At 38.2% G+C, this 23126-nt stretch overlaps 1 protein-coding gene across 1 annotated transcript; it reads right to left on the reverse strand.

Moving 5' to 3' along the window:
* Positions 1–68: 68 nt before the first annotated feature.
* Positions 69–22563, reverse strand: LOC126474905 (ADP-ribosylation factor-like protein 1). Its single transcript, XM_050102403.1, has 5 exons — positions 22400–22563; positions 22099–22198; positions 21889–22005; positions 18224–18335; positions 69–868 (listed from the first exon to the last, which is right to left on the reverse strand). The coding sequence occupies exons 1-5, from the start codon at positions 22401–22403 to the stop codon at positions 659–661; spliced, it is 543 nt and encodes a 180-aa protein (XP_049958360.1). The 5' UTR covers positions 22404–22563; the 3' UTR covers positions 69–658.
* Between the last annotated feature and the right edge of the window lie 563 nt (positions 22564–23126).

Below are 23126 nucleotides of genomic sequence, written 5' to 3' on the forward strand. Positions count from 1 at the left end.
AACAACAGATGTCAAGGTTCTTACTATTTACAAAGGTTATAGCCTGCACCAGAGTTAAGTGGACATGATTTTACATCATGAATATTTATTTCAATACAGAAATTCATTTCTTTACAGGTTTGCCGTTTTACACAGCAATAATGCTATAATTAAAAATACAATCTTGCCAATCACATTGAAGATTTGTGGTAAGTTGTTCTCAAAGTTAACAACTAATGATGCCACAGTACAATCCAACTGATTGTTTTACATGCTTTTAAGCCCATCCATTTCAGTCAGATACCACAGAAAGAGGTACAATAGTATATTTTGTTAAGTGTTTCATAACATTTTGTACAGTAAAAATAATACATAGGCTTGACTCACTGTTGTTGCACTCATACCAGCACACAATGACATGAAAAATGGAAATAAAATATATAATTAATAATAAGTGACTTTGTGATGGATATTAAAAATAAAACGAAGTGGAACTCTTCACTCACCCAATTTCATGAGCTGCTATCATCACAGACATTGTTCACATTCTTACACTTAATTTCACTGTTGTTTCACAAGTTCACTTCATCACAGTCTTTGCTACTCTATCATAGACACACTTTACATCTGATGTGCACATTGACCCATGAGGCAAGAGGAAATTGTCCAAAAGGAACCTTTATTTGCGATTTTGAAGGGCATTTGACAACCAGTCCATCGCCGCATCAAGCCCTTCACCTTTTGTTGCTGAGGTTTTAAATATCTGGAAAGTTCTGTTCTTCAGAGCATCGAGCCCAAGTGCCTGATGGACTTCTGCTACACTCAGTGCTCCTTCAATATCCTGCTTATTAGCAAGAACTACTAAAATTGCTCCCTGTAGTTCATCTTCCTGCATAATAATGCAACATCATCATTTATGGGTATTAAGATACTTAATAAATGAAAAATTTAAAAAGGAAAAGTTTGAGAAGTGTCACAGTGGAATCTACCAATCATAAGTAAAGATTAAGATAATGTACATTAGGAAAATATTAATATAATGAACTGTCTGATGATAGCCTTTTAATCCAAAAACTAGCATTAAAAGCACAGTATTACACACTCAACATCATTCCTAGGGGAAAAAACTGTTAATCTGAAAAATTAATATTTTCTGGAGAGATGGTAATGTGAGTGATATAATTACTGTATATTTTTACAGCAGGCAGCCTTTAGATGTAATATGAAAGCGAAGTACCTTGTACTTTGTTCTCACAAATACAGGTTCATTTCTGCTAGCAACATAAAATTAGTCAAAAACTATTACCAAGCGAGACATAACTGACAACATAGCTGTTATGTTGCTAAGCAAATATTTACAACTAGTTTTAAGAATGGGAACATGTTATTTCATGTAACAGTTACACACACATTTCATAATGAGTTTATGTAACAACTAGCTATTCCTGGCCATGTGTTGTGGATCAGTATGGTTAAATGAAAAAGACGGAAGAGAAAGCACACATTTCTAATATGTATGGGAATTAAATATGTCCTAATCTTCTCCCCCTGTCTCTTTCCATCTCCTCACACTCTCTTTGTCCACCCCCTCCTCCTCCCTCCTCTCTGTCCACCTCCTCTTTTCCACTCTGTGTCCATTTCCTCCCATGCCTTCTCAACTTCAGCTTTGTTTGTTGTTATTGCCAATTCAGATTATGTTGTGGTATTCAAATCACAGGCTGATAAAGCAGAAATACAACTTCCTTGTTTTCTGTGAAAACCATCTGTTAGGAAGAAAAAACAGCTCATTGTTGTAGGTACAAATCATGTTCAAAAATATATATAATGATAAAGAATATATATGGGAGAAACAATTTGTCTAACAGTTTAAATGCCCCATGATCTTGCTTTAAACTGCCTGTGATAAAGGAAACAAAACTGCACATTCCTAAAGCAGAGCATTTTCTTTCTTGAAGCTGGTTTTAGCAGAAAACCTGGACACTGTTGTTGAAAAAATGCATGTACACGGATACTATTCAAATCACATTTAAGTGCCTGACAGGGGGGTTCATGGAACCTGCCTCACAATTCTCTATTATTCCAATCTATTACAGCGTGCAGAAAGAGCAAACACTTATATCTTTCCGGTAGAGCTCCAATTTCCCTTATTTTATCATGGTGATCGTTTCTCCCTATGTACGTCTGTGTCTTCAAAATATTTTCGCATTTGGAGGAAACGTTGGTGATTGGAATTTCGTGAGAAGATTCCATTGCAAAGAAAAATGCCTTTGTTTTAATGGTGTCCACCCCAAATCTTATATCATTTCAGTGACACTTTCCCCCTATTTCGTGATAATACAAAATGTGCTGCCCTTCTTTGAACTTTTTCAATGTACTCCGTCAATCCTATCTGGTAAGGATCCCACACTGCACAGCAGTATTCTAAATGGCCAGACAAGTGTAGTGTAGGCAGTCTCCTTTGCAGATCTGTTACATTTTCAAAGTGTCCTGCCAATAAAAAACAATCTGTGGTTAGCCTTCCCACACCATTTTCTGTGTGTTCCTTCCAATTTAAGTTGTTTGTAATTGTAATTCTGAGGTATTTAGTTGAATTTACGGCCTTTAGATTCGACCGATTTATCGTGTAACCGGGTTTAACGGATTCCTTTTAGCACTGATGTGCATGACGTCACACTTTTTGTTATTTAGGGCACAGCCAATTTTTGCACCATACAGATGTCTTTTCTGAATTGCTATGCAATTTGTTTTGATCTTCTGATGACTTTACTAGTCAATAAATGACAGTATCATCTGCAAAAAACCTAAGATGACTGCTCAGATTGTCTCCTAAATCGTTTATATAGATAACGAACAGCAAAGGGCCTATAACGCTACCTTGGGGAGTACCAGAAATCACTTCTGTTTTACTCCATTTTCTGCCAATTACTAGCAACTGTGACACCTCTGACAGGAAATCATGAATCCAGTCACATAACTGAGACGATATTCCATAAGCACGAAGCCATTTGTATGGTGCGGTGTCGAAAGCCTTCTGGAAACCTAGAAATATGGAATCAATTGCAAATCCCTTCTCAACAGCACTAAACACTTCGTGTAGGTAAAGAGCTAGTTGTGTTTCACAGAACAATATTGTCGAAAATCCATGTCGATTATTTGTCAACAGTTAATGTCTCTTCAAGGTAATTCATAATGTTCAAATACAATATATGTTACAAAATCCTGTTGCATATTAATGTTAATGATTTGGGCCTGTAATTTATTGGATTACTCCTATTAGCTTTCTTGAATATTACTGTGGCCTGTGCAAACTCTCGAGCCTTTGAAATAAATAGGTCAACAACTTTGAGATGTTTGCCAACAACATATTTAAATATGTCTGCTTGTGGATGGATATGTGTGTGTGTGTGTGTGTGTGTGTGTGTGTGTGTGTGTGTGTGTGTGTGTGTGTGTGTGGGCGCGCGCGCGCGAGAGAGAGAGAGTGTATACCCGTCCTTTTTTCCCCCCCTAAGGTAAGTCTTTCCGCTCCCGGGATTGGAATGACTCCTTACCTTCTCCCCTAAAACCCACTTCCTTTCGTCTTTCCCTCTCCTTCCCTCTTTCCTGACGAGGCAACCGCTAGAATTTTGTGTGTATGTTTGTGTGTCTATCGACCTGCTAGCGCTTTCGTTTGGTAAGTCACATCATCTTTGTTTTTAGATATATTTTTCCCCACGTGGAATGTTTCCCTCTAATATATATATATATATATATATATATATAGACACACACACACACACACACACACACACACACACACACACACACACAGTGTGTATCAAAAAGAATCATCCGATTTGGCACGTCTATATTTCTGAAACAAACATATACAATGAATTTGTTTTTTGGTGAATGGGAAACTCAAGAAGTTATTTTTTCATATCTTTTCATAGGTGTCAATGCGGTATTAAAATTGTTCCCACACTGCAGCAAACATGTCTTGAGTTACAACTTCCACAGCTACTGTTCTGCAATGTGTGTGTTGATTCATTGTTGCTGGTAATGGAGGCACATAAATAGTCTTTATAATCCCCCACAAGAAATAATCACATACAGTCAGGTCCAGTGACCTTGGAGGCCAATAATGTGTTGGCTGAATCATTTGGTCCACTGTGACCGATCCATCGTTCAGTAATCCTTTGATTTAAAAATTCCCACACTTCCAAATGTCGGTGTGACGGTACCCCATACTGCTGATTAATGAAGTCATTCAAATCAGTCTCTAACTGTGGGAAAAGAAAGTTCAAGCATATCAAGATATGTGCTTCCTGTAACAGTGTTCTCAGCAAAGAAAAATGGACCATACACCTTTTCCTGTGAAGCTGCACAAAACACATTACATTTTGCAGAGTCCCTCTCAAGTTGTAGAACTTAATGTGGTGGTTCTGTACACCAATTCACACATTAAGACAGTTCACCTTTCCATTTAAATGGAATGTTGCCTCATCACTAAACATGAAAGTAAACTGTCATCCTCAATCCTGCCAAGAACGAAATTACAGAACTTCACACGTTGTTGTTTGTCACCTTCACAAAGAGTTTTCAGCAGGTGAATTTTGTATGGTTTCATGTGTAAACGTTGATGCAACACACGACAGATGGACACTGGGGGCATGTTACCCTACTGAGCTGCACGGCGAACAGATTTCTGCGGATTCCTTGTGAACCTATGGCGGATGTGTTTGAAGTCTATGTCAGACACTTGGGGACAGCCTGGCAATTTGCCTTTACACAAACCACCTCTTTCTCAGAATTGTTCATGCCATAGTCTAATGCTCTGTGCTGTAGGAGGATCCACACCATACATAGTATGAAAGTCACGGTAAATGGTTATTACTGACCTGCACTGCGCAAAACATGGAACATAAAATGCTTTTTACTTATAATCTGTCTTGATTGCAAAGATGTTTAGTCACATGACGGGTTTCGGTTCCTCTACAACCATCTTCAGATCTGAAATGACAATGATACTAATTTACTACTTCACAAATGCAAGCCTATTTCGTCCAACCTGATCAACATCAGATGTATCAGAATGTACCTGCAATTTTGCTTACAGGAGTAACCCGCCCACACTCAGCAACCTTCACATGCTACGCCACATTAAATTGGTTGGCAGAATGCACGTCATTTATATTAATTATAAAACTCTTACCGACAGGTACCCCCCCATGAACCATGGACCTTGCCGTTGGTGGGGAGGCTTGCGTGCCTCAGCGATACAGATAGCCGTACCGTAGGTACAACCACAACGGAGGGGTATCTGTTGAGAGGCCAGACAAACGTGTGGTTCCTGAAGAGGGGCAGCAGCCTTTTCAGTAGTTGCAAGGGCAACAGTCTGGATGATTGACTGATCTGGCCTTGTAACAATAACCAAAACGGCCTTGCTGTGCTGGTACTGCAAACGGCTGAAAGCAAGGGGAAACTACGGCCGTAATTTTTCCCGAGGGCATGCAGCTTTACTGTATGATTAAATGATGATGGCGTCATCTTGGCTAAAATATTCCGGAGGTAAAATAGTCCCCCATTCGGATCTCCGGGCGGGGACTACTCAAGAGGATGTCGTTATCAGGAGAAAGAAAACTGGCGTTCTACGGATCGGAGCGTGGAATGTCAGATCCCTTAATCGGGCAGGTAGGTTAGAAAATTTAAAAAGGGAAATGGATAGGTTAAAGTTAGATATAGTGGGAATTAGTGAAGTTCGGTGGCAGGAGGAACAAGACTTCTGGTCAGGTGACTACAGGGTTATAAACACAAAGTCAAATAGGGGTAATGCAGGAGTAGGTTTAATAATGAATAGGAAAATAGGAATGCGGGTAAGCTACTACAAACAGCATAGTGAACGCATTATTGTGGCCAAGATAGATACGAAGCCCACACCTACTACAGTAGTACAAGTTTATATGCCAACTAGCTCTGCAGATGACGAAGAAATTGAAGAAATGTATGATGAAATAAAAGAAATTATTCAGATAGTGAAGGGAGACGAAAATTTAATAGTCATGGGTGACTGGAATTCGAGTGTAGGAAAAGGGAGAGAAGGAAACGTAGTAGGTGAATATGGATTGGGGCTAAGAAATGAAAGAGGAAGCCGCCTGATAGAATTTTGCACAGAGCACAACTTAATCATAGCTAATACTTGGTTTAAGAATCATGATAGAAGGTTGTATACATGGAAGAACCCTGGAGATACTAAAAGGTATCAGATAGATTATATAATGGTAAGACAGAGATTTAGGAACCAGGTTTTAAATTGTAAGACATTTCCAGGGGCAGATGTGGACTCTGACCACAATCTGTTGGTTATGACCTGTAGATTAAAACTGAAGAAACTGCAAAAAGGTGGGAATTTAAGGAGATGGGACCTGGATAAACTGAAAGAACCAGAGGTTGTACAGAGTTTCAGGGAGAGCATAAGGGAACGGAATGGGGGAAAGAAATTCAGTAGAAGAAGAATGGGTTGCTCTGAGGGATGAAGTAGTGAAGGCAGCAGACAATCAAGTAGGTAAAAAGAAGAGGGTTAGTAGAAATCCTTGGGTAACAGAAGAAATATTGAATTTAATTGATGAAAGGAGAAAATATAAAAATGCAGTAAATGAAGCAGGCAAAAAGGAATACAAACGTCTCAAAAATGAGATCGACAGGAAGTGCAAAATGGCTAAGCAGGGATGGCTAGAGGACAAATGTAAGGATGTAGAGGCTTATCTCACTAGGGGTAAGATAGATACTGCCTACAGGAAAATTAAAGAGACCTTTGGAGATAAGAGAACCACATGTATGAACATCAAGAGCTCAGATGGAAACCCAGTTCTAAGCAAAGAAGGGAAAGCAGAAAGGTGGAAGGAGTATATAGAGGGTCTATACAAGGGCGATGCACTTGAGGACAATATTATGGAAATGGAAGAGGAGGTAGATGAAGATGAAATGGGAGATACAATACTGCGTGAAGAGTTTGACAGAGCACTGAAGGACCTGAGTCGAAACAAGGCCCCCGGAGTAGACAAAATTCCATTGGAACTACTGACGGCCTTGGGAGAGCCAGTCCTGACAAAACTCTACCATCTGGTGAGCAAGATGTACGAAACAGGCGAAATACCCTCAGACTTCAAGAAGAATATAATAATTCCAATCCCAAAGAAAGCAGGTGTTGACAGATGTGAAAATTACCGAACCATCAGTTTAATAAGTCACAGCTGCAAAGTACTAACACGAATTCTTTACAGACGAATGGAAAAACTAGTAGAAGCCGACCTCGGGGAAGATCAGTTTGGATTCCGTAGAAATACTGGAACATGTGAGGCAATACTGACCTTACGACTTATCTTAGAAGAAAGATTAAGGAAAGGCAAACCTACGTTTCTAGCATTTGTAGACTTAGAGAAAGCTTTTGACAATGTTGACTGGAATACTCTCTTTCAAATTCTAAAGGTGGCAGGGGTAAAATACAGGGAGCGAAAGGCTATTTACAACTTGTACAGAAACCAGATGGCAGTTATAAGAGTTGAGGGACATGAAAGGGAAGCAGTGGTTGGGAAGGGAGTAAGACAGGGTTGTAGCCTCTCCCCGATGTTATTCAATCTCTATATTGAGGAAGCAGTAAAGGAAACAAAAGAAAAATTTGGAGTAGGTATTAAAATCCATGGAGAAGAAATAAAAACTTTGAGGTTCGCCGATGACATTGTAATTCTGTCAGAGACAGCAAAGGACTTGGAAGAGCAGTTGAACGGAATGGATGGTGTCTTGAAGGGAGGATATAAGATGAACATCAACAAAAGCAAAACGAGGATAATGGAATGTAGTCGAGTTAAGTCGGGTGATGCTGAGGGTATTAGATTAGGAAATGAGACACTTAAAGTAGTAAAGGAGTTTTGATATTTGGGGAGCAAAATAACTGATGATGGACGAAGTAGAGAGGATATAAAATGTAGACTGGCAATGGCAAGGAAAGCGTTTCTGAAGAAGAGAAATTTTTTAACATCGAGTATAGATTTAAGTGTCAGGAAGTTATTTCTGAAAGTATTTGTATGGAGTGTAGCCATGTATGGAAGTGAAACATGGACGGTAAATAGTTTGGACAAGAAGAGAATAGAAGCTTTTGAAATGTGGTGCTACAGAAGAATGCTGAAGATTAGATGGGTAGATCACATAACTAATGATGAAGTATTGAATAGGATTGGGGAGAAGAGAAGTTTGTGGCACAACTTGACCAGAAGAAGGGATCGGTTGGTAGGACATGTTCTGAGGCATCAAGGGATCACCAATTTAGTATTGGAGGGCAGCGTGGAGGGTAAAAATCATAGGGGGAGACCAAGAGATGAATACACTAAGCAGATTCAGAAGGATGTAGGTTGCAGTAGGTACTGGGAGATGAAGAAGCTTGCACAGGATAGAGTAGCATGGAGAGCTGCATCAAACCAGTCTCAGGACTGAAGACCACAACAACAACAACAACAACAACAACAACAACAACCGACAGGTGGCGTCTGGTACATTTGTTATATTACATATGCACATACTGTATTAAGTAGATTTTTCTAATTTGCTTATATCTCTAAAAATACTTAGTTGAGATCTATAGTTGTCTAGGTTAAAATCTGTACTTGTTAAAATTAAAATACACAATAAAATTATCGTTTTTGTACGATCGCTCGCTGCACAACGCCAAAATAGCGAGAATCACGGAAGCAGACCATGGAGCGAAACAAGTCTGCACCAGTGCCACGGATATAGAAATCGCCCTCTGTTTTCAATCGTTGTTTTCATTTGTGAAATAGTAAATTAGTATCATTGTCATTTCAGACCTGAAGATGGTTCTAGAGGAACCGAAACCAGTCATGTGAATAAACATTTTTGCAATCAAGACGGATTATATGTAACAGGTATAAAAAGTGATTGCGGTATCCCTGCAGACATTATGCCTGTTTTTGCAAACAAAATGCTTTGTTGACCCGACACCATTTTTACTACAACTGGAGTGGGCGTACACTGCTGCTACTTAGCAGGAATCATGGAAAACTCTAGAGCTTGCTCTTTCCAACAGTATGTTGTTTATGCATGTATCTCTAATAACATAAAAGTTACCAAACGAAAGTGCTGGCAGGTCGATAGACACACAAACAAACACAAACATACACACAAAATTCAAGCTTTCGCAACAAACGGTTGCTTCATCAGGAAAGAGGGAAGGAGAGGGAAAGACGAAAGGATGTGGGTTTTAAGGACGAGGGTAAGGAGTCATTCCAATCCCAGGAGAGGAAATGATTTTTTAAAATCTGATGGCACACCCTGTACTTAAAAAATAGGTATATAAAAACGTGCGTATTCACATGCACATTCACACTGTGTCAAAATTTCAAAGCAACTGAGTGACAACTTTTCGAGTTTTGTGAGCACGAACATATGCAAGCTGAATTTTATATTACAAAATCGTACTGATGAACCCATTTCTACGAGTACTTTTGGAAAAGAATTTTATACTTCATTTCTTTCTGAACAATTTTGGATTCACTAAAGCATAGTTCAGATCATTTCTGCTCTTAGTAACTTATCTGTGAACATTACTCAGACTCAAATGAGTTTTCTAAACAAATTAGTATGGGTGATAATTTTTTTCCCGAGATGGTTAATTATCTTTCTTGGATTCTGACTGAAAAATCGAAACATCCATTTATCAAGATACACTTCAAAGGTTGCAGCCAATACAACTAGGTGTATCTGTTACATACAGTTCTAAATATGTTCTCTTGTGTAATGTCCAAAGTTAGAATTTACTGCATAATATAATTTATTCTATATGAGATAACTGAATGAAAATTAGTTAATTTACTAATTTCTACTGTCCCAATCTTGACAGTATAAAAAGTAGATGAAACTAAACCTTTCAGCGAGCTTAATCCATGGTTTCATCAATAAGCATGAAAATGTACCTGCAATTTCTACGTTTATAATTTCTTGTTAAAATGTTACACTAAAGATATCTGATAGAAAACAGCTGAATGAAATGTATTTTTCACATTTTAAAGCAAGTTGATTTCTGCAAAATCTGATTTCCAAAAAAAACTTTTTCCTATTTTTCTTTATTGAGTATTCTTTGCTCAGCTTAATAATAATACTTTTATTGCTTGTAAAATAACTACTCTATACTCCAATTCTAGCAAAGTGATAACACATTGAGAACAAATGATGAAATTATGACAGATTAGTGTCCACCTGTGATTAATAGGGTACAATACACAAAATCAACAGTTGTTGCTCAGTGTGTGCATGCTAAAGAATTACATAAAAAATTGAGTTGATACAATTTACCTAAAAACAAGAGAATTACACCAACAACTCCAAAAATCACTTATATCGATATGATATCGGCCCTCAACTGATCAAAATAAGGTACTCCACTTAATAGTTTGATTGGAGTACAGACAACATATAATTTCTGCGTGTACTTAGTATACGACAACCTTCTGCAAATAACCATCTGAACTACTTAACCCAACTCCTTGTATTATTTTATTTAAAAAAGAACGAAGTAGCCACATGCTCAATCATAACCAACATATTTAACAACCAATGGCATTATGAGGGTTTGACCAAGTACTCTTTTCTGTCAATGCAATTGATACAATGTTTTTGTGTGGAATAATTCATGACTCAAGTTTTATTAACTTAAGGTGTCATGACTGTCAAATGCTATTAATGTAAAAAGTTCCATGGACCTATGAAAATAAACTTTGTTAACTAACAAGTTGGCACAGAGCTGGGAAGGCATGATGCGAGTGATGTTGGGTCAGTGAGAGCGGAGCAAAAATAACAGTGTTCCCACACAGAGCCAAAAGTGAATAGTTCACAGCCATGGTTACTGACAGACTAACATGCTTGGCATGCAATAGCTGTAGCAGCAGTCACAACGCTGAGGCAAACACTGAAATCTTAACAAGACTCACGTTTGACACTCATTTCAACTGAGGACGGAAGTCTCCAGAAATTAGGAAGACCTTCAGTAGCATTAGGTAAAACCAACAGTGCTAGAGTAACTTGGCCAGAAGTCCCTGAAAACAGCATATCAGCAGCTAGCACACAAGACCATGTCAGTTAGTCACAGGCTGCATCAGTACCAGGAAGCAAAAGAAGCAGTATTACAGGACAGCCTCGGAGTCACTACAGCAACACTTCAATGCTGCTGCAGTAAAAACTATGATTAAGTCCATAGATATTTGAGAGCATGTACAGGAACACAATTTCTCTGCAATTCACAGTTGAATGCCTGGCAGAGGGCTCAACAAACCATCTTCAAGTATTCTCTACTGTTCTACTCTCTAAAAGTGTGCGAGAAAGACGAGCACTTAAATCTTTCTGTGCAAGCTCCGATTTCTTCTATTCTATCATCATGATCATTTCCCCCTATGTAGGTGGGTACCAACAGAATATTTTCACAATCGGAGGAGAAAGTTGGCAATTGAAATTTCATACGAAAATCCTGATGCAACGAAAAATGCCTTTGTTTTAATGACTGCCACCCCAATTCATGTATCTTTTCCATGACACACACTCCCTTAGTTCCTGGCAATACAAAACGAGCTGCTCTTATTTGAACTTTTTTGATGTCGTCTATCAGTCCCTTCTGATGTGGATCTCCCACTGCACAGCAATAATCCAGAAGAGGGCAAACAAGTGTTATGTAAGCAGTCTAGTAGACCTGTTACACCTTCTAAGTGTTCAACCAATAAATCACAGTCTTCGGCTTCCTCTACCCGTAACATTACGTGATTATTCCAATTTAAATTATTTGTGATTATAAACATTAAGTATGATGAACTGGATGACTTTGCACTTTTCATTATTTAGAGTTAACTGCCACTTTTTGCACCATAAAGATAGCTTGTCAATCATTTTGAAATTTGTTTTGATGACTTTATGAGATGGTAGATGTATGCATCATCTACAACAACAACAAAAAATAAATAAAAATAAATAATAATAATAATAATAATAATAATCATCATCATCATCATCAAAGAAACACTCAGATTGTCTCCTATGTCATTTATGTATATCAGGAACAGCAAAAGGCCTATAACACTTCCTTGGGGAATGTCCGATATTAATTGTGTTTTACTCAATAACTTTCCATCAATTACTATGAACTGTGTCCTTCCTGCTGGAGAAGCACAAATCCCGTCATGCAACCGAGGCAATACTCGGTAAAAGAAATTTGTGTAGAAGATGCTTGTGAGGAAGAGTATCAAAAGCTTTCTGGAAATCTGAAAATATGGAATCAATTTGGCACATCTGCTGACAGCACTCATTACATCACGACAATAAAGAGCTGTTGTGCTTCACAGGAATGGCATTTTCTGGATCCATGCTGATTATTTGTCAATAAATCATTTTCGAGCTAATTCATAATGTCTGAACATAGTATATGTTCAAAAATCCTACAGCAAAATGACGTTACTGATAGGGGTATGTAATTCCACGGCGACTTGTGTGACTTTCCGGTCTTTAGGTACGGATATTTCGAAGAGTGAGCAGTTGTATATGATTGCTAAATATGGAGTTATTATGTCAGCATATCTGAAAGAAACCTGACTAGTATACAATTTAGACCAGAGAGGCCTTGCCTTTATTAAGTGATTTAAGCTGTTTTGCTGCACCGAGGATATCTACTTCTAAGTTACTCATGTTGGCAACTGTTATAGATTGGAATTCTGAAATACAAACTTCATTTTCTTTGGTGAACCCTATCATCAGTATCACCACACTGTTATCATGCAGAGAAGGTATTGATTGTGTTTTGCCACTGCTGTACTTTAAATATGACCAGAATCTCTGTGTTTTCTGCCAGATTTTGAGATGGAGTTTCACTGTGGAAACTATTAAAAACATCTCACACTGAAGTTCATACTAAATTTTGAGCTTCTGTAAGACTTTGCCAACCTTGGTGATTTTGAATTCTTTTAAATTTGGCATGTTTTTTCGTTGCTTCTGTGAGTTTTCTCACCCTTTTTGTGTATAATGGGGGTCATATAAGAAGAAAACAATAACTACGGTAGTAGGGAAGACAAAAGAAAATGGTAAAGTTAATATTAAACTAGAAGATGATGTTCTAGAGCAGGTTGAGAACTTCTGTTATTTGGAGAGCACAATCACTGACGACAATAAATGTATCACAGATATAAAGAGAAGAATAGCCTTGGCAAAGCAAGCTTTCCAAAATAAAAGGAATTTACTAACAGACAATCATAAGCCTAGAAAGTAGGAAAAGTTTGCCAAAACTTTTGTCTGGAGTGTCTTAACATACGGATGTGAAGCGTGAACTCTGGGAAAAGCAGAGAAAAAGAGATTGGAAGCAATGGAAATGTGGATATGGAGGAGAATGTCGAAAACAAGCTGGGTAGATAGAAAAAGTAATGAACAGGTCTTAAGAGAAGTGAAGGAGAACAGAACACTGCTAAATTATATAGGAAGAAGAAAATCAAAAATGATAGGGCACATATTGAGACAACCAGTTCCTAAAGAATGTATTTGAAGGTAAAGTTTTAGGTAAAAAACCAAGAGACAGGCCATGAGCAATGTATTTTAATAACATCACAGAAGATATGGGGATAAAATCGTATGAAGAATTGAAGAGGATGACACTGGAGAGAGGGACGTGGCTAAATCGACAAGGAATAGCCTTTAGGTTATGATGATGATGGGGATCAGAACCATCTCTTAATAATTTGTACGGTATACATATCTCAACTGCTGTCAATACTATTTCTTTGCATTCAAACCAAAGCTGGCCTATGCTTATGCAGTTAGGCAACTGAGTTTCCAATAAGTATCCAATAACAATTATTATTTTCAATTTTCTAATTGTTAGTAAACAACGAGCTCTGCAGAGTTTGTCCTTAAAAGGGCAACTCCCCATTGCACCACCATTTGTCTGTTTATATTTCACATGAACAAGCTGAAAATCAATGTTTATTGATCCAGACACACAAACATTCCAGTTGTCTGCTAAACGATGTCGAGAGACCACTTTCTGTTAATTGTGGCAATGCTTCACTTTGGTGACCTGTGGCCGTTATGAAGACAGGTTGTTTAAAATTAGAAACACTGTGATAAAGTTTATACAACATTTCACATTGCATTCCATCTATATCAAAAGCCCTCTGTGTAGAAAAACCTACTGTTCAAAGGGCAATTGTGTTTCAAACTATATTGTCCAAACTAAGTGGGTTTGGAATTAAAATGTGCTGTTTGACTGGTTATGGTCTCATTTTATTGTGCACTCAGGCACAACAAAGGAAATTAACTTACACAATTTGCAAGAATAGTGGTTACACAGTGGCAACTCACATAAAGCTGTTTTTGGAATGAGGACAATTTATGTCGACAATTTGTATGGAGCCCGGACCTGGCACTGGCTTCCAATAAATGGAACAACTGCATGCGGCATTAATGTGGCAGTTTTAAGTGGGGAGTGTTTTGAACTATGGTTGCGTAAGATACCGGTACAGGTCGGGCCTGAACTACCACTGCCAACCGCAGCAAACAATTGCACTGTAGCCACTACCAAATGCTTTGTTATTCCAATTTTCCTTGATATGCAGATTGCTTTTTTTTCTTATTCTGAAATGAGTGAAAAAACTAAGCGTGGTGCATAAAGGGATTCGAATAGGACTCACAACAAAATGAATCTGCGATCCTTATGACCATTATGTCAATTGTGTTTTCGTGGAAGCACAGCATGTGGGCCTAGAATGGCAGCCCTTCGAGAGGGAGGTGTAGCTTATTTGCTCACACCACTGCTCCCCCCTTGGGGAGTAAGTTCTCATTTGTTTACGGTCGTGATCAACAGCCACTTAAGCACAAACACTCAAAAGAAAAGTACGCAAATGCATAGATGCACCATTTGTTTGAAACAAAGAAACCAGATATGAATGCGAGGTGTTTTATGTCTTTTTTTAGGCTTATAATAATAAAAACCATTGACCATAGGTCATGTTGGAAGGCATCCACACTGGACACCTCTATTACCCGCAGCAGTAGTAAGTAAACAGTGCACTTGATAACTGGTGGTAAGTTCCTGTGGGATCAAACTGCTGAGGTCCCTAGGCTTACACACTACTTAATCCAACTTCAACTAACTTACACTAAGGACAACACACACACACACACACACACACACACACACACACACACACACACACACACACGAGTGCAGTCTCATGCAACTGAGAAATACCAATATATGAAAAGACAAATAGTCAAATGACATAATATGTTTTGTTCTGAAAACACCCAAAAGTAAACTGTGGATTTTCAAAAAAATTATGTTTTGTATTGTGGGTTGGTAAAGTGGGGAACACAACATCGTTTTTGCCACAGACTACTATAGTCCCTTCACAAAGTACTGGAAATATAATTCTTCGGGGGAAAAATTTTTAAAGGCAGAGTATGTACAAAACGTTATCTCAAGAGAATCACCCTACTCAGAAACTACATGTCTGAATAACTTAAATACATTCTTATTGTTACATACAATCTGTTCTATCAGTGCGAACCATATACTGAGTGATTAACGGAAAGAATCTCCACTTTGCGCTCCAAAAAAATGTTTAGTGCAGGGCCTGGCAGGCCGTGCAGGTAACTCGGCCTGTCTAGGCACTTAGCAAGCAGGTAGCCAGATTAATGATAATGATGCAGCATTCAGTACGGTTAGTAGGAAGTGTATCTGCAACCACCAAAGGTTAAGTCTGGAAAACAAATCTGTGTTCCTGCAATCTGAACTACTCAAATCCCTCATCTTTCCCATTATCTTAGTTCCTGGATAGCTGCATTTCCCTGAAGAAAATATTCTCATGCCACTGGTTTAGCTTTTCCATAGTAACAAGCAAGAGGAATCTCTTTTGGAAAACATTGGTGAAAGCCAGTCTAGCCCATTAAACAGGCTGGCTTCACTACTAAGGACTCCAGCTTCCACCCATTACTTTGACTGTTCCATCTATAATGAGAAGTCCTCAACCCACACCCCATTCACAGTAAAAATTAATGCACCAAATCAGTTTGATTAATTTAAAATGGGCCAAACACTAATGAGCATTTCATTTTCATCACTATTCAATGTATGTGGCACCCATACCTCACAAAAGTTTTTCACAGTTCATCTAAGAGTGCCATATCTGTTGATCTGGCTCATGAGTATGCTACTCACTGTGTCATTCACATTTTGGCAACCACTGCAAATGAAGTGTATTTCTTACAAACTACAACCAAACTTGGACGAATTTCATCACACAGTAAAGTCAAACCACTGCATAGGAGAACAGCAGCTGTTAAGTACATCACTGCTTCAGAAATATTTTGAAATAATATGAGGGGAAATTGTGATAAGATGACTACTTTGGTACAAATATCTCAGACTGTATTATACATGCCATATTTTAACTCTAGAAGATTGCCCTGAATTAACTGTGTATTAAAATTTTGACTACGAATGTACGAAGGCAAAGCATCATGGCAATAACATCCAACATAATGTACTCAGGCTTTCAGCTGTATCAGGTGGCTAAAATGCCAAAAGTTTTCAATCAAGTACTCTTTAGCCATCAGCATGCAGAACAGCCGCTGATACACTGCTGGTACACCATATAAGGGGCTATGCAACTACACATTTGAGTCACTAGACTCAGTCTCTCAACAACTAGATCCCACACCACACTGAGCTGTAAGCTGCTGCTATCGCGAGTTATCTGTGGTTTTTTTTTAATTTTTTTTTTAATTTCAATGGTTTCTTTAATTACACTGTTCCAGAAACCATTAGCATGAGCATGAACTACAACTAATGTCTTAAAATTTGATCTGGTGACCATTTACTACAGCATGTTTAGCTAAAGCAGAGACTTCGGTGTAGTGTAGGTGATAAATCTCTCATGTTCCTTCCTGCGTTGTTCTAGAGAGTGCACTGTACGTATTACTTAAGGTTGGCTGCACTCTCAAGGCATCTGTACACCCCAAGTTTTTTAAGGTCTGCTGGATCTTTAACATGTCTAATTAATTGCCAGAGTTTCGACAGGACGTTTATCTTACTCAACATTGAACTACAGAGTGGCTGATTCTCGTCAGTAATCATACTGTGATCCTTACTTGAGGTCTTAATTTATTTTGTTATTGTTGTAACTACTGTTCCTGAAGACCTTGAATAGACAGCTCAGCTATGGGACAGGTTATCAGTGTGTAATATCATTCTGGCACTGCACTATGTACCAATGTTTGTATCACCGCCACTTTCAAAGAACTTCAATGAGAATCTTTTACAAACAGTGCCTCTACATAAAAAATGACCACATTATCACTATCAGCAAGTCAAAGACTTAATTCAACTGATAAATTTGACCAGATTCTTTATGTGGTGTGCATAGTCACACACATGCAGACAAATATTAGCCAAGCAGTACACCAGTTAGTTCATCAGTGAACCAACAATGGATACAATGAGACTGGCTAGACGGAGACTAGACATAAAATTGGCATTCTTTATATAAATGAATTGGTCATTTTAAAGACATGTCATGCCACAAGAAATATTTTGCAGGAGACAGACAAAATATTTTATCCTAGAGAACTGATGATTATCCACAAACTTCTAGAAGTGTAAGAGTTCTGTAACAAAGATACTGTAGTCCTCATTCCTAGTGGACAGGGGAAAAGTTCCCTCTCAACCCACACACATCACCAAGTGGGTGCCTATGCCAAAAACGTTTAACATTTAATGGTGTCCAAGTCCGAGACTGTTTCTGACTTTGGAAGGAGCAGTGCGAGAAGCAACAAAATTCATGGAATTTGCCATGTATAGATTTACATTTTTCCGACTATTCTAACCAATTACCTCGCCCATTTTTAAAATATAACCATTATAATTGCCACCAGAGAAGAACTGTTGTTCACAATGTTCTCACTTTCTTTAACAGAAATAATTCCTTTCCAGTAACATACCTTAGCTGGATTTCATGTAACACTAATTATCTGTGTTGTCTATTTTGAAAAAAGTTACATACTACTCCTTGACTTTTTTCAGCTATTTGCGGTATGGCTCAACACTAAAAATTTATACAAATTCACCTAATATGCATAAGCCTTTAAACAGAAGTCCATTTAAACCTCACATAAAATTCAGATAATTTTTGTGCAACACTATAAAGATTTTAGTAAAAAAATCTCTTACCCTTAACATATAAAGTAGCTCGTCCTTAGAAATTCCTATTCTGTCTCTATCTGCTGAATCAACTACATAAATAATTGCATCAGTATTGGAGTAGTAGCAACGCCAGTAGGGCCTGAAATAGTCAAAATTAGATTAAAATTAATGCTGGAAATAAGTTTTTAATATCAATGCTTAAACAATGTAGTGCAATATTTTTACTCTATGGAAGGAACATAAGATTTTATTCCAAGATGTGCCTATGGGACACCCACACTTCAACAGTAAGTAAATGCTTGTCTGCCTTTTTTAAGTTATTTCTATTTTTTCATAGAGAGCACCAGGACAAGAGGAATGTTTGATACAAGTCATTGGCTTTTGCCAGTGACGTAATATTAATGGCTGCTGTCATGTCACCTTACAGTGCACATATTCACAGTTTTGTTGTTAGCTGTTGAAGCCAATGTGATACTAAGAAAAACCTGGTTGGGGTGACAGACTGACCTGTAGTTTAGCCCATTGGGAGGGGGGGGGGGGCACGATCAAGTTATAGTCACCATACTGTTTACAGCATTTGTTGCATGTTTCCGATGTCACTGGTCAAAACCTACAACTAGTATCTAACATTCCTCTACATCAGTGTGCATCAAATTCATTAAAACTGAAGAAAAGCTGTGACCCAAAAATACAGCAAATGTCAAATCTTTGTCAAACTACCCTGCCAAATGCTGTAACTGACAACAAAATTTAAATATTTTCAGAAAAACTTATACTAACAGGACATTTCAAGAACAACATTTAGGACTGGAGATGTTCATCACATGATGAAGGCAGTTATTAATCAACACAAACTCACAAATGGAATATCAACAACATAAGGTAAATATTACGAAAAATATAGTTGCTACTCACTATATAGCAAAGACGCTGAGTCACAGACAGGCACAATGAAAAGACTGTCAAAGCTTTCGCCCAAACAGGCATTCATCAGAATTACACACCACACACAGTGAACATTATTAAAGTCAACAAACTGCAGGGACGAATTACTGACTGTACAAGGGAGGAAAAAACAAAAATGACCTATGAACATGAATCTGGAAATGTATCGTTGCCATGGAGGGTGGTGCTGATGGATGAAAGTTCCTCTTAGCATGTACCATGTGTTCCTAGTGTGCTGCAGACTGTGATTGATGCAGCGTACTGAAAGCAGCAGAATGATCTGGTATTCATGTCAGGAACAAGCCAAGATGATGATTATGTATGCCCAAGCAGATGGAAATGGTCAAGAGGAAGCATGGCTATACCAGAACAAGTACTCTCACAGACACCAACAACATCACACAACATTTCAAGCCCTTTCTGGGCTTTTGTATAATGGATGAATGTCCGGGAAGTGACGGACTGTGCATACACCAGATTTAGATGACTGGGTTCTGCCTCTCGTCCATTTCCAGCTGCTTGGCCATACACACACCAGGTCAACGGAAGCGTCCGATTCCATCCATCGGCTTTGAGCCGTGACGTACGGCGGTGGTGGTGTGTGACGTCACGACGGTGCGGAATTTAGTTTGTGAGAGTGGCGTGTTTGGATTCACTTGCGCGGTAGCATTGCACGTGTGTGGTATCGGTAGTGACTGTGCTTTCAGTGGAATATTTTTCAGTGAGTTAACAATTTTGGTTTTGTTACGTCGACATTATTGTAGTTTTTTCTGTACGTTGTGTGTGAATTTTGGTAAATTGCTTTGTTTATGTCTTTGGTAGGTATGGATATGACTGACAAGGTCAACAGTTTTCGGTTGTCGGCGATGATGGGGGACAGTGTGTTGTTTCTAATAAAATTTTTTTCAACTATCCAGATTGTTGGATGAAGTCGTTCAGTGTGTCAGGAAGAAATTGGGCTTTCTAAAGTTTCGTTGCCTCAGATCAGGGACAGCTATATGTGTGGAGATGTCGTAAGCATAGCAGGCCAAGGGAAGTGTTCGATTCCAATTTTGATTTTCTAGGTTTTTTTTTTTGTGGTAGGATTAAGCATGGTGGTGGTGAAATTTTGAGATTTATAGTGTGGTATCGGTTGTTTCTGTTGACCTATATAGGTCAAGGTAAGTGATCGATTCCAGTGCATTTTGTATGTAGTGGAATTTGGGAAGGTTGTGGGGTCTTGTTACTTTAGTGTTTTTTTGTCATTTGGTGTAGTGGCGTGTGTTTATATTTAGTTTGCCCCCACCCAAAAAAACCCCAATTTCCCCCGCTTGTCCCATTAGTTTCATTATATATTTGGATGAATATCTGTTTGGTGGTTTTTCGATCTATTTTCATGTTTCTTGCCAAGTTTACGTGATTATGTCATAGGAACGGTATGGGAGTAGTTGTGAATGGTCGTTTCCGCTATATTGGTGAGATCATTGGTCAAAGCAGAGGGGTGGAATCTGACACTTCCATGAATATCGGACCATTCTGCTGCTTACAGTACGCCGTGTCACTCACACAACCTGCAACACACAAGAAACACTCAGCACATAGTCAGAGGAACTTTAATTTGTCAGTGCTTTCTACTGTGGTACTGACTGATTTCTGGATACATGCTCAGAAGACCTTTTATCTTTCATTTACAGTCAGGAATACTTCCCTGCAGTTTGTAGGTTTTATTAACGTTCACCCTATATTTATTCACACAAGAAAGCACATCTTATGCACACTGGCTGAAAGCTAAATGTGTAGCTGTCTTTTTTTGTGCCTGTCAGCAACTCAACATGTCATCTTTATAGTGAGTAGCACTATCTTTTTCTTATACTACTGAAGGGAGTTGGTAGTAACTGATGAACTGTAAACATATTTAGGCCTATACAATTTAAATATGGTCCTGAAACGAGAAAGCACTGCTATGTAAGCATGACAGAGAGAATATGTGCGATTTGCAAAAGTTGTCATGGCGTTATTTACAGTTCCAGTGATACGTAAGTAATTTCTCATACGGGAGCCCACAAGAATGTCACTATGATCTGAATACTTTTTATAAAAAGCCTTTGCATCTTAATACTGTAAAAGGACTTTCCATAACAAAGACTTCTTCAAATCTAATTTTGATAAATGTAGTTCACATATTCTTTCAAAGCAACCACTGCACGATTTCTGGCATGTAATTATTACCACGTGAAGTGTTTTTTAACTGGAAAGAAAAAAATGTTGCATGATGTAACACAGCAAGCAGAAAAATGCAATGTCCAGCTGTTGAAGTAATGCATCAGATACCAGTATTATAGATATATGAAAACAGTGATTAAGTACATTTAACTCTGAGCATCAGTTTTGAAACGCTTTAGTTACAATGCGGCAACAAAATTTTATTTATGTACAAAGCATCTATACTGTACCCAAATAAAGATAGCCACTCTGATTTGACATCCTCTGAAGTAATAACTTCAAAACAAAAACAAAGGCATGCAAATAAACTGCTTTAATAAATAAACACTCTTGCATGAGAATTGATCATAGTCATTTAAAACTAGTGACCAAATAACAGAGTGTATAGGCCTAAGCAGTTTCTGCTGTCTAGATCACTATGAATCTCTTCTTATTGCCTTTCGAATAGCAGGACACTAATAAGTCGGAGGCAAACATTAAGTCTATCAGAAACCAATCTGCTCAAAGTTCAATCCAATTCTTGAGGAACTTGACATTCTTCTCACCTTATACTCGTCTGTCCACCAAGATCCCACACTTGGAATTTCAAATTCTTGTATGTAACCTGCTCTACATTGAATCCAATGGTAGGAATAGTTGTCACAACTTCGCCTACCTGTAATCTAAAAGGAACATCCTAAATACAAGATGCAGAACATAGTAACCATCAGTTGCTAAATAGAAAGCGTGCAGAAATATTTCAAGCATGTGCTAACCTGTACAGAATGGTGGTTTTGCCGGCACCATCAAGTCCTAATATGAGGATTCTCATTTCACGACTGCCTAACAGGTTTCGAAAGTAGCTAAACAATCCACCTAAACAAAAGGAGAAAACAATTATCAATTTCAGATGCCGGCAAATTCAAAAATTTACTACAGAAATGTGTGTCCACACAATAACACCGCCGCGCTAGTAGTAGACCATATACTTCTTTAACTTTACGGGCTGTACAACACAGATAACATGTAACTATCTTAATCCACAACGCACGCTTAAAATAGTGAAGAAAGACTTACCCATGGCGCAGAAAACTTGTTGCGCCCTTTAATTAGTAGTTTCTTGGGCTAACTCCTTGCTTCACCAACAAAACTGCGGCTCACACCTCCTAGGCGTCAATATATTTATCAAAACCAACACATGCGATTTGACGTGTCTGCAACACTATAACCAACTGTGAACTATGACAGCATGCTTGTCTCAAAGAACTTCCACTTATAAGACATGTATAGTTGGCTACACTGTCTCCGCACAATCTCATTTCTGTCAAGACACACGAAATGTGTCTCCAGAGCAGTGTAGCCGTTCTAGCGACAAAGTCGCTAGAACTAAGAGGATTTTATGAACTTTTAGCGGGCAAAATTGTGGCTTTAGCGGAAAAAAATTATAGCGACTTTTTAGGCAGTCAAGACTAAGTTAACTTTTAAATCTTCTGCATATGAGTCGGTCTTAAAACTCAGTCAATTTCGGCTATGGACCACCGCTACATCCTCAGTGTTGTGCTAATTTTCTCTTCCTAACAAATATCAACATTCCTTTACTTCCTTAATTCCCCTTGTGGGGAGGGAAAATAAAAGATTAATCTATGGAGAAAAACTCAACGCATGCATATTGTACCCCAAAATACTTTTACACCACCAGTATCCGCTAGAGACTTTAATTAACTCTTCGTTTATACTCGCATAATGTAGTCAATTTCGATTCAAAAAGCTTCCTTGTTATCATGAACTTTCTTACAACCTGCTA

The sequence above is a fragment of the Schistocerca serialis genome, chromosome 4 (genome assembly GCF_023864345.2).
Source record: "Schistocerca serialis cubense isolate TAMUIC-IGC-003099 chromosome 4, iqSchSeri2.2, whole genome shotgun sequence".
NCBI lineage: Eukaryota > Metazoa > Arthropoda > Insecta > Orthoptera > Acrididae > Schistocerca > Schistocerca serialis.